The sequence below is a fragment of the Phaethon lepturus genome, unplaced genomic scaffold (assembly GCF_000687285.1).
Source record: "Phaethon lepturus isolate BGI_N335 unplaced genomic scaffold, ASM68728v1 Scaffold40614, whole genome shotgun sequence".
Taxonomy (NCBI): Eukaryota; Metazoa; Chordata; class Aves; order Phaethontiformes; family Phaethontidae; genus Phaethon; species Phaethon lepturus.
Window position 1 is genome coordinate 3736 of NW_010533240.1, and position 13350 is coordinate 17085.

Sequence of the window (13350 nt, forward strand, 5' to 3'; positions counted from 1 at the left end):
TGATCCTGTTATCTGTAACATACAGAAGGACTTTCACGACAATAAGCGGTGTGCAGGTCCTCAGGAATGGAGCTGCGAGACCTGACTGCCCAGAGGATGAGAAGCGTGCTTGAAAAAAGTTTAATTATTTGACTAAAGGAATTATTTGCTGCCTTAGTATCTGCTTGCTGTTACAGTACTCATAAGAGCTTTACTGGAAACGCATTCAGAGCAGTGCACTTAAGAGTCCTGTGCCAGGCTCACAGAATGATAGAATCGTTCAGGTTGGAAAAGACCTTTAAGATCACCGAGTCCAGCTGTAAACCTGCCACTGCCAAGTCCACCACTAAACCACGTCCATAGTCATCTCAGAAATCCATAGACTTGTATTAATATTGCAGATGCATTTATAAAGAGTGGAACCAAAAAAATCAACAACGACAAAAAAATCAAGTTGAAAACACCTTCATACTCACTGAGCATCACAGAGAAAAAACCGGCAGCTTAGCATCTCTTTCTTCTGCAGCAGATAACTGGGTTCTGTGAAGGGCTTCTGCAAGTTCTGTTGTCTATATTGTAATGCAAAAACACTACATGGAAATCAAGGAACTCAGATGATAAAAATTAGAGAGCTGCCAGATTCAAACTGGCCATCATCAAAAATACCCGTTTTAATTCCCTCTTCTCCCTCCCAGAACCCAACAGGTCCGAATTCTTACTGATTAAATTCTAAGGGTTATGTTTGATATATATTATGTTTTAAAGTGCAGTTTAAAACAGCCTCAGGTAAGCCTGGTTTTAAGCACAGATTAACTGGCCTGCATATATTATCTAAAACACGCTTGGCAAGTTTTTGCCCAGAACAGCTCTGAAAGTAGATCAAAGTTCTACAGATGTGGTTCAGAAGCAACCCCTGCCAGTAAACACCAGCCTGCTTTATTTTCTATCCACTAAAGCAACCATTCCGAACGAGAAGCTCATTTTCAAGCTCAAAAATGCAGTAACAGGTTATAAAGCAGAGTCATGCTTGCTATTCAAGGACAGCCAGTTAAGCTGAGCTGTGATGTGCCAACCAGTAAGCAGGAGCCAGACAGCTGATGGGGCTGGGCAACAGCCACAAGTAACCACTGTTTTTACAGAGAGCTTTTCAGGAATCTCTCCTACAAGATAGTCTTTGCAAAAGACTACACTGCTGCTGTCTTTCACACTGAATGAAATGCTGCAGATGAACTTCTGAACAAAATATCCTTTCAGTTTATGCAAACACTGGCACACAACCCTCATACTCAAGTCAGCCCCAGCACAACTAAGGTTTTATAGCTCTGAATGTTAACAAAATTACTTTGTTACTTGCAGTAACATTGTTCTGGTCAAGTTCATCTAAGGATATAAGGAGTGCAACATTTAGAGAGAGTTAACACCTTTCAGGAGAAAGCTGAGGTTTCAGCATGCAGCCTTCTCATTAGGAGTCTGCTTTAAAATCAAAAGCTTAAATTCTCCCTTTGTGACACATATCAGCACAAGTTCACTCATTTCTAGTGACGAGTGGCACAATCTCCTTGTCAAACAAGGTAGAAATTCTTAAGGATATTTATGAAAACAAACAAGTGCCCCCTTCTCCAATTACTCCTATTGCCCACATACTCAAGACAAAAACTCCCTGTCAGCATCCATGCTCATAAAATAAATTGCCATGACAGCTACATACAGGTTATCTTCTTTGATCATTGAGTATGTTCTCTGATCCTGCCATGAAGGAACTAAAACTATTAGCCCACAAAAACTCTAAAGTTATTTAAGCTGAGAGTCTGGTTTAAATTCGTATCCAAAACCATTCTATATATCACCTATTTCCTACACTCTCCTCCTTTCCACAAATATACCTAGTGTAATAAACCAGTTCTGAATGTACGTCATATTTGTGTTCACTTTTTTCTAGACCTCCTACAGCTTGCTCCAAAATGACTTCTTCCTTCCATCTGCTTAGATACATGCAAAAGTCAAATCCTGTCATGACCTTGAGGAGCCATAAAGAATCCTATAAAAAATTCAAGTACTTCATGCTAAGGCATGCAGGACTTTTCTCTTCAGCAAAGCGTGAGGAGGATATTGTTTATAATGTCGTAGCGCAAGCCCCCTCAAGCATAAGGGAAAGGATGTTCGCAATTGCTATTCCCAGCCACCTAAATCTAGTCCTGGGAGAGCAATACATACCATGTTAATGTTGCTGCTGTTTGGACTGCAGCGAGGGCTTGCGTGGAGAAGAGTGCTAAGCTCCAGATCAGCAACCATCTGTCGAGACTCAGCCAACACATGCTGCAGCTTACTTATGGGGGAACTGGTGTCCTGGAGGAGACAGAAAGTGAGCCAAAATTATGAAATTATCTTTTTGGAATATGTCAAAGGATTATAACACACCAAGAATTATCACTTTCATTTCGAAATGTCTCAGTTCAAAATACTACAACATAACACTGCTCCAGACTCTGCCTAAATGCTGGTATTTCTAATAAACACAGAGGTCTTGCCTAGTGTCAGCTTTTTAACAGATCTTCAAATGCATGTGTACGTAGCGCACACAACAGCAGTACTTCAGTGATAAAGGGGAGAATAAGCCAAGACATGAGAAAGAGGGAAAACCAGGCGGAACAAGAAAGAAACAGTGTCCAATAGCTTCTAGTAACTGTGTACGAGTGTACTCGGATATTGTGCTCACTGGAATCACCAATTAGCCAGCATCCATTATCCTAAAGCCTTTAATTTCAAAAGCTTCTCTCTCTCTTTTTTTTTTTTAACTCACTTGTGCTGTCCAAGATGTATTGAGACAACAAGGAATGCTTTTGAAAAAGTATTTTACCACCTTTGCTTTAAGCCTGCTGTCTCATCATTCAAGTCCCTAGTTCTCCCATGCCGGCAGACATTTTCTTTCTTACCATTAGTCACAATTCCCCTTAAAATTAATGCAGTCCATTCTGCAATAAGATACTGACTTGGTCCATGGTAGCACTGCAGCATCTACTTGTTGGCTTAGTCACCGAAAGGTTATTGATCTCCAGAGGGAATTCTTCATCAGAGAATCTCTCACATCTTTGAGGACTGTCTCCTTTCTGGGTGGATGTCAAACAGGGAGAATCCAAGTGAAAAGAATTCAGATCCGCATTTTCTTCACTGTTAAAAAATTAAGACATTGCCAGAAAGAGTATCACCATCATTTTTAAACTTTCAAAGGAAAATCATGGGACAACATAAATAATTATGGGCCCTGAGCTAAGAAAACCATCAAGCATGTGAGATTACTCCGTTTCTCCAAGCATTCCCATGTTTAACAGCTTCATTAGATCAGTTTCATCCTCTGAGGATGAGAGTTTGACATTCGACCAGGTTCAAGAACAGCTACATTGCCATGTGCTTGAGTATTTATTTAACCTTGCAAAGAGCACACAAAAGGCAGTATCTAGTTCCTCCCAATACCCTGGTACTCTTTCTTCTCTCATACCCTACTCTCTTTTTTTTTTAATCAACCACCAGGTAAATGAATATCTGTAGGTATACTTTTCAAGGGAATTTCACAGTCTTCTAAAGTCATCTTCTCATTTCAGAGATCACAGGACAGTGTTGCTAAAGGGGCTTTAGTTTCTTTATTTTTAAATACAGCAGCAAACAATAAAGTGCTGTTTGGGCAAACTGTGATTAAACTCAAAAGTCAGTTGCCTGACTACCATTTCAGTATGGAGCTGGCACGTATCTTCCCCTAGATTTTAAAGCAAAACAAAATACTAATTTAGCACTGGGTATATACCTGAGTGTATTTAGGAATATCTGAAAAGTAATTTAAATGACAGTTAAAGCAACAAATGGTACCCTGTACATTATTACTGTCTGAACACTGACTCACAGCCATCCCAAGCTTGTCCTAATACAATAGGTCTTTAGCTCTTAATATGCATGTCAGATAATTGGAACTTTTCTTATACCTTTCCCACACTAAAAGTTAATTTCATTATCGCCTACCCTAGTGAAAAACAGTTCTCGATTTCAGTTCCTTAAATCACTGTTTTATCAAAATGTACCAAATCCCTCACTCAGCTCTAGCACCAATTAATCACAAATTAAGACTAGAACTAATAAAAGCTGTAGCATATTAAAAACTGTCTTGATCGCCCTAACTTAGCCCTCTTCCCCTGGGATCACCTGTCCCCTGTGCTGTGTTTTCACACAGCACTGCGTGCTGTCTGCAGCTTGTACGAAGACGCACCCCGGTTTCTGCAAGCAGTTTCAATCTATACAGTGAATTTCGTTTTCAACTGCTCATTTCCACTTCATACAGTTTTTAAGTAGTAAATAAAATAGCAACCATCTCCCCAAAATAAAATATTTCTGTATTCATCACACTTCTGAACAAAACAGAAGCACTGCCTGGATCAGGTAAATAATTAAAAAATACATGTATTTTAAAGAAAATACTATCTTCAGATTTACAACATTTCATTAAATATTCTTTAGATACTTATTTTGGTGGAAAAACACATTCTGTACCTGGCAAGACCTTCAGAATAAAGGTTTCTTTTTAAATGACATTCAGTCATACAATTGGCTTGCTTTCAAGAGAGAAAAGCTCATGTTTGTGTGCTTCTGACAGGGAAAGGCTCTGGAAAGATGCAAGGGAACAAGCTGTAGCTGATGTGAGGAGAGGCAGTGAGCACAGACAGCTTTGAAGAATGCACAGGTTGGGAGGGAAGGGGAAAACAGGTTTGATTTTGAGGCAGGGAGACAGCTCAAAGAACGGCTGAAGTCCAGCAGGAGCAGATTGAGCACGTAACTGCTGACGCTCCATCTTTAAAACCAGAATTGAGATAAAAATCCAAAGGCAGCAAATGTTGGTCCAACATAAATGAAGTCATTAAGTCATAGCACACAGAAATGATTCCTGCACTACAGTATTTCACAATCACTCTTGCAGTTGGATAAGGTATTTGACTGCGTTAATAGCCTTCTTGTTGGCTGTTCCAGAATTCAAGAACTCATGTCAAAAATATTTGCTGGGCTGACAGGGAGGTGCCAGCACCGTTCCCTGCACACAAAGTACATCATCAGCACTATGAAGCCAGCAACGGAAAACTGGAGAATCCAGATTCAAGTCACAGAAGGAATGCTGTGTTTGGTCTCTGCCATTAACGCCTTGACAAGAAGCCGACACTGACAATTGCAATACTACTGCCTTCCTCCCATTTATGGGGCAAGAATTTATTCGGTGGCAAATCAGAGTCAGTAAAGGCTGGAGAGCTGACAGTCTGGGATTTGCACGGAGTCAGTCCATCTCCAATTAGCAGGGCTCCTAGGACCAAATGTGGGCATCAAGAAAACTTGATAGCTCAGCAGCAAATCCCAAACGGGTAGAGCAGCCCTCCCTTACTGAAGGATATCTGCTCTACCTGCACTGCCCACATTGAATTTGTTCCTTCTCCGCTAAAGTCCCCTTAAGGACATGACAAAAAGTGAAAGCAGTTTTCACGATTCGTCCTCGAAAGAGATTTGGAGGGACGGTAGTGTGTCATTTGTGCTGCTGGGGGAGTAGATAACAAAGGTCAGGGTAGACATAAGGGGAATGGAGTCTTTTCAATGATTTATGGACAGTGGAAACTAGAGAGAGTCCAGACACAGCATGAAGCTCAGCTAAGCTGGGAGGGAATGTGCCGGGACAGCATTCTTTTTCAATGGCTGCCCATTCACCTTGTTTCTGAACAGGCCTGTCTCACTGCAGTAACAATTTCTATAATATTTTTGTTTAAAAAGCAACACAGATTGAAAGCATCCATACATCAAATATTTCCATTCCATAACATTAATTTGTTTGGATGTTGGGCAGACTTGCTGGGTAAAACTGTTAGCAGGTTTAAACAGCCGTTCATTTACTGTACTTGTCAAACTACCAGCTGAGAAGCTACTCCTCCTCCTCTTCTCTGTCTAAAAGGCAGCTATGAAATCTCTGTAAAACTCCAGAAATCCTTCTAAAATAGAGCTGGTTAAGTCAGTCAATTTTTTGGAAATTAAATAGAGGAACCGACACAACAAATCCACAGAAAGTCACAGCTCTGAATGCCCTTGCTTGTGCAGGCATAAACCCCCTTCTATAAATGCGAAGCAGCATTTATATCTCAGATACCTTCCAACACTACTAAGACACCCCAGTATTTTTCCGACACTTCTCAGCATTAGAAACCTCATTCTGCTCATCCCCAACCACATGTCCTTTTTCCTCCCCCAATGTAAACACAGGGATAGAGTCCCATGAACAAAGATGCACTGGAGAGCGGACTGATTGCTGTCCTTTAAATCTTGCCATCTCATTTTCTTGCCCCGAGTGAGGAAAGCAGCCTGCGTGGAAGAGCCGTGTCCTACATTCTTGCCCAGCCACTGTGTGATTTCTCAACAGAAACAACACAGTCACTAAAGCATCAAACAAAATTTAGGTTTGTTTCTTGCCTTACAGAAACATCACTGTAGAAGTCCAACTCTGGTCAGAATGTATTTTACCCACCAGATTTACACGCAACGTCTGGGATTTAAAAAAATCGTAAGATTTTTAAAATCCGCATTTTTCTCAATTAGTTTACTTGGCAAGTGATGTGGTATTGCAGCTTCTCCTACCCACGCAGCTCTTGGGGATGAGAGATGTGAAAAAAAAAATGCATAAAAATAGAATCATGATACCTTAGAGCTATATTAAGTTATTTTAAATTTACTACTTTTCAAGTTGGTAAACTAATATGAAAACAGCAGTTACTTTAAACATCACTTGAGATAATACAAATTATTGAGAGCTTGTACACCCAAGTTTCTACATAACTCTGGTTTGTACCTATCTATTTCTTAAATGTAACAAGCACATAACCTTTTTGAGCTGGCACATTTCATCTCTCGTGCAGTCTTGAGACAGCGGCAATCTTGTCCATGCCATAGACTTCCATCTCCTTTTATGGGTTTGAAAATTTTCAACCATTCTGGATCTGATATTGGCTTCCACCGTGCGTCTTTTTTTATGATGAAGTTATTACTACAGGAATCAGATTCAGACTTGTGAATTGCAGCTGGAGTCTCTCTGCTTTTTTGGACAAACAGAATTCCAGTTCTCTCTTCCCAGGTTTTATTTTCATTATCAGTTTTGTCAGATGTGATGGTGTTCTGGATCAAAGTACTTTGCGAATTTACACACGAACTGACGTTAAGCCAATGCTCGTATTCAGGTAAAGATGACTCAAAGGTCTGTTGGTCTCTGCTTTCCACTTCATTCTCAGAAATTTCCCTGTTTATCAATGGCCTTGTGTTGTTTGCCTCACAAAATACTTTGCTGCCTTGCTCATCAGAGCTTGATGCAACATCCTGCTTTTCTTCTTCTTCCGTAAGGACAGCCAAGACTTTCACAACTTTTTGACACCGGTTTAAGTACGCTGTGGTAGTTTCCTCCAAGTCTGATGCATTCAGTAACAGTCTATTATCTACTTCACACATCTCAGAGGTGGTTTTTACCCTACTTTTTGGAACTTGTGCAGTTCCACACTCCTCGCATATCCCGTGCGTGCCCTCAGTCCTAACTGCGGCTGTCTCGCTGTTACTTTCAGGGGCAGAGAATGTCACACCTATGCTACAATGGCACGATAAAGAAAACAGTCAGAAATGCTGCATTTAAAGAGCATACGTAACTGTCCTCAAGGTTAAAGCTATACATTAACCAGAGGCTGTCACCATGGCTCTGCGGCAGTTCATATACCAACAGGTAGCTGTATCCTGCCAAAACCCAACCAAATTTTGCCCAGATTTGACTGTTACTTTCCAAAATCAGTCTGAGAGTTCCCTCACGTTTTATACAGTGTGGTGATTCTGTCTGAACCTCCAGGGTGTGCACCAATTTCCTAACCTGAAAGCAAAAGAAACTTTCATTTTTAAACAAAAGTAGTAGCGGGCCAGATTAACACCCCTACCACCGGACTATTCCATTTAAAAAAAAAAAATCATTAACTGTCTGGCCTGCACACAACACTTTGTTCTGTGACTCATACTCATGGTGTCTCCTGACCAAGTGAAAAAAAGGTATCTGACAACTTCACTGGATGTTTGTGGTTGAGTCCAGCAAAACCATCTTGACACAGCACACGCTTCTTTCAGGATTTTAGGACAGGATGTTAATTGTGGCTGAACAGTGAAGTCTCTCTCTGAGAGTAAACTACTGGAAAAAAAAAAATTACCTCCTTTCATATGTTGCCTTCTCATGCTTTTGCCTTAATTCCTGAGATCTCTCCAAATTGACATGAAGAAATTGCAAGTCACGCTGTTGTTTTATGTAGATCTGTTTAAAGATAGTAACGCCTATTAGTGAAAGTCTGGAGTGCAGGAACATTGTCATCAGGCATTAACACATTGCTTGTCTTCCAAAAATATCCTCAAAACATTTTTATAAACCAATATCTGTATTGGTTTATAAATCTATTGTCAAAGCCTTCCAAATCTAAGGGGCCATCTCTGCATGTATTTAGGAAAAGAATGTTTTGCAGCAATAAACAGTATTTCTATTAGAAGACTGCAGTGTTCTTCTAAAATGGAACCACACTGAACCGTAAATACAATATCGTTGTTAATATATAATATAAATTATTATTTAATACATGTTGTTATTATGCTGTTCAAAGTTACGCAGAATTACAGGACACAGAACGATGATCGTGGTATTTGGCTTTCACTGCAGGGGATTTTTTGTAAAGCTAATGTAGAAGATAACACAGCAATCAATTACTTGCAATTAAAAAAATTGAACATGCCTGGAGAATCTTAGATGAGTGCAGCTGAAAACACTGGTTTTAAGTCTCTCTTGCAAAACAGAGCTTTCAGTACACCATACCCCTTCACGCTGTGTGAGTTCACCTTGGGCATGTGTGGGAGGCAGCCCGCCCGCACTCCGACGGCCTTTCTTGTGACTTCTGGAGCCTAGCACTCTCTGGTTATAGGTACACACTGAGGAACGGTCTCAACAGGGTACCCCACTTTACTGCTATGAGGGTGGTAGTTACTCATTTGTAGGACCAAGTAAATACAATTACACCAAAAAGGCCAAAAGCACATGTAAATACAAGGATTTGTACCATGGGTTTTTAATCTAAAAAAAAAAATAAAAAAAAAATCATCCCTATTCTGTAGAGATCCTGTAGAGATCCCAGCAAGGCAGAAACGGCAAATTTTATTTTCTTTCTTAATTAAGAATAGCTAGATCTAACTTTTTTATAGTGTTCCATGCAGATTTGATGTTATTGAAAGATGCCTTCAGTCTCAGAGTAGAAACACAATTAGGGTTGTACCTGTCGCAAACTTGATAGTTCTGCGTCAGTCCGCGCTTGTTTAGACTTGGCAAACTGAAGAAGTTGATCCTTTCTCTTTGCCTTCTCAACTGTTTCAAAACATACAGAATTTTTGAATTACTTAAAGTGAATAGAGACAAGGCAAGTACATTTGTTAATGCCTACGTCTGTGGCAGTAGAAACAGGTACCTAACCAGAACACAAACATTTTCTTAAGATCAACAGGATCTATTTCCCCTCCAAATAAAAAGAGCACAAAACCCATACAACAAGTAAACAGATCAAATGTTTTCCTCAGACTTTTGACCAGCACCTCGCTTTGTTTTACTGGCAGCAATATTCTACTTTATTGACTGATTTATTTTACTTTTTCATGCTAACATTCTTCCATGGAAAGGAAATTCAGTAATTATTTTTAATTCATGCCTTGTACAGGGAAGTGCTGGGAAATACTTCCCGTTGCTATTGTTTTTCAAATAATGAGACATGGGATCAATATTTGGCAAAGGTAATGGCAGATAAAAAGTGACAGGCAAGTAAATCATCTCACAGCAGAGGACATCTTTGGTCATCTCATCTGTCAAGATATTGCTCGTCTCTAAGAACACTGCAGCAACCATCAGCCTGCCTTTCCTATCCACTGCAATACAGAAGAGTTTCTCTCTACCCAAAACCAAAGTGAAGCTATCAACAGATACCAAGTTGCAGTTTATCAAGTCCTGCACATTCAACCATCTACACCAAACACACCAGTTAAAGAAAAACAAGAGAAAAAGTGAATTTGTAACCACACTTCTTCCATACAGAGACTGGAGAGAGTGAATGGTCTGCTAATTTCATAGGGCCTAAGTTTGAGAGGTTTTTGCACGTGGCTTCGTTTCAGTAGGTCACCATTTTCTAGGCAAGCTATGTCAGAAGGGAGAATGCCACCTCCATTTATTGTATTAATACCCCAGGAGACATGAAAGTCTCAAAAATTTCCAATGGGAATCCTCTGAGCCATTCACTTCTCCATGCATAATCATACTGGTGAACTTTCTGCTTTTACAGGATTTTATAAACTGTCCCTGCAGAAGCCCTAGATACTGATTTCATACAAGAATGACACACAAAAGCATACACCTTTATTAAACTGCAAGAAAGGTAGATAAGAAGCTGCCTCCTTCACAGATATTAATGAACTGTTGTTGTCTAGAAGTCTCCAAGCTGCTGAAAGCTAAAGCATGAAAATCCAACTGCCTCCACTTACCAATAAGTGTGAGCTCATTCCTCAAGCAGTCATTTTCCTGTTTGAGGTGAATGATTTCTTCCTGCTGCTTATCATTTTCTGTCATCTTTTCACAGAAGTCATCTTTAAAACAAAATGTAGTATTTCCCAGAGTGAAAAGAAATCATGCTAGTCTGCACTGAATCAGGTGCCCAGTATAAACATTTACCTTTCAGCTTATTTGTTTCAAGTATTAGTTCTTTCAGTCTCAGTTTTAGGTCTTGCTTTTCTTTGTTGAGACTCAATTCCTCTGTCTTTGCTGTATGCAATGCACTTTCCAGCTTTTTGAATTTAGATGTAAACTCAGTAATGTGATCAGTTGTTTCAAGTATAACCTCATCCTGAAACATGAAATAGAACGTATTCTTGATTTTTGTTTTATCTTCATGTATGGATTTTGACAAAACAACAGTACATCTTACTGCAGTAGTTATAGCTACCTCACAGATTTTCTTCTGAGCTCTTGAGGAAAAAAAAACCAACAAAATCAAAGCCAGGAAACAAGCTTGATTATGAAAATAAACCAGTTTATTGTTTGTTGACCAACTGTCCCTTCTCAAACAAGCCTAAGAATTAAACAGCAGTAAGATCAACAGTGACTAAACCACTGCAGTACAGTCACCAATTACTGTGCTGCAGTTTGACCACATTTAGTGCCTGATGAGACAACAGATGTTACCTTCAGCTTAAGCATAGTAAGAAGCTCCTGTTCTCTCGCTTGCAGCTGGCCTGTTTTAGCAGACAATTCCAAAACTGAGCAGTGGAGACTTCGATTTTTCTCCTGGTGAACAGAAATAAGAGCGTCAGCTACTACGCCCATGACTCAAGTTACTATTTTTCCAGTAAATGCATGCACAACTTTCTTTAAACATCATGAATGGCAATGTGGGATTCTGAGCAAGTTGTGAGGATCCGGAGAAAAGAGGACTGGAGTAAAAATTGTTGCCCAGTTTGTTACAACCAAACTTGTTTGCAATCAAGATTCTTAATACCCTGCGTGTCTTAGGTCAAGCCGATTAGACAGATGAAAGCGCACAATACTGCTTTACTGTATTGCACACAGGGGAAAATTATCCCAATAAACATATCATTGCCAAATCTCTTTTAAAAAAAATCTAGAACCCTTGAATACCATTTATTTTCATATCCTTAAACTGTTTTCAGAATGTTACAATTCACCATAGTAATCAAAGCTGTAAATAAAACTGTCTGGAACTTCCTAACCAAGTACCAGTACTGTTTTGGGGGCCAGCACTGCCTATATCTTAATCTAACATTAATTAACATTGATTAATCTCACATTACTGTACTAAAAGACAAACACAACTCAAGAGCCTTAATATGAAATATTTATTTGCTAGCAAAACTCACAAATGCCACAGGCATTCTGTATATGCATGGACTGCAAAATTAGACCATTACTCAACTCCTACCTCCAGAGCCTGACAGTGAACAGTTGCATCTGTTACTTTTCGAGACAGCTCTTTGAACTTCTGTTGTGTATTTTCAAATGTCATCTTATTGTCATTCTGCTGAGATTCCAAGAACTTTAACTTTTTGGTCAGTGATTTTATAATTTCATTTCTCTTATTCAGCTCATCTGGAAAGAAGGGAGGCAAAGGGACCTGTGAGAAAACAGCTCAGATACTGTCATGCAATTTTTTAAATCGCAGAAATAATTTAATCCAGTGTTTTAAAATTATGCGATTCAGAAATGGATGCTCGTGTTGCATACTCTGAAGCAGGATTCCCTAGCTATCCAGGTCAGATGGATCACGAACTCTGTGGTGACCTCTGTACTATGGCTGTCAAACAAGATTTTCAGAGCTGCCGGGTGGCTTGCAGATGATGTCAGACCTGTGCAGCAGAACCTCAGGGCACAGGGCTCTGCAGTACACCAGCATGTTTGCACATTGTTCTCTTCCCCCACATTTATTTCATCAGTTTTTTTTTTTTTAAAGAATCCACAGAAGCAATTTACATATTCAAATGAGAAAGAGCTATCCAATTATCAAACCCCTTCAAGATCACAGCACAGACGTTTTGATCTCAGACAGAAGACAACCACATTTAAGGCTGAAGGGTAGGAAATGGTTCCTTATATCATGCAAAACTGCTACTGAGGGGTCTAAGCACCTGAGCGTACTTAAAAGACCAGGGCCTTATTCTTTACACGTGCAATACTTACTGTTTAATAAATTGCATCGTTCTGCTAAAGTCAGTATTTTTTGCCGATCATCTTCCCAGGCTAGCAGCTGTCTCTGATGCACTGCAACCATGTCATTGAGCTCCTTATCACGATCTTTCAGTTCTGCAATTAAAACCTGGAGTTCTTGCCTCTGTTTCTGAATGGTGCTGTTCTCAAGGCTTGGGCTAAGTTTCTATAAAAGGTAACACATAGAACACATATCAACACAAAGAAGCAGTGACAAATTTTCTGGTAATAAACTCACGGTTTTAATTTAAGTTAAAATATTTTTTATATTATAAACAGAGGCCATTCCAAAAAGTTCCTCATGTTCCTGATACCACCTGTGGTCCTTGACTGAAACCGTTAGCGGTACGATGAGAGCTTTCACGTTACAAATAGAGCACTCCGACTGTTAACTGTGCTTTCGTTTTTTACCTGGGGCGAAGCAGACTGCGGCAGTGATGAATTCATAGGGGACGGGGGACGCTACCAGGCATTAGCGGATACTGGTAACTATTTCTGACTGTAACGTTCAGCATGGAGGCTGCCTCTGATTTAAGCACTAC

General features: G+C 39.8%; 1 protein-coding gene across 1 annotated transcript; it reads right to left on the reverse strand.

The window, feature by feature from the left end:
* Positions 1-461: 461 nt before the first annotated feature.
* Positions 462-13255, reverse strand: CCDC62 (coiled-coil domain containing 62). The gene is made up of 12 exons (XM_010285116.1): positions 13220-13255; positions 12782-12974; positions 12027-12193; positions 11273-11374; positions 10763-10934; positions 10576-10677; positions 9327-9415; positions 8223-8323; positions 6872-7621; positions 2970-3147; positions 2194-2325; positions 462-548 (listed from the first exon to the last, which is right to left on the reverse strand). Exons 1-12 carry the CDS (start codon positions 13253-13255, stop codon positions 462-464), a joined length of 2109 nt encoding a protein of 702 aa, XP_010283418.1.
* Positions 13256-13350: the final 95 nt, after the last annotated feature.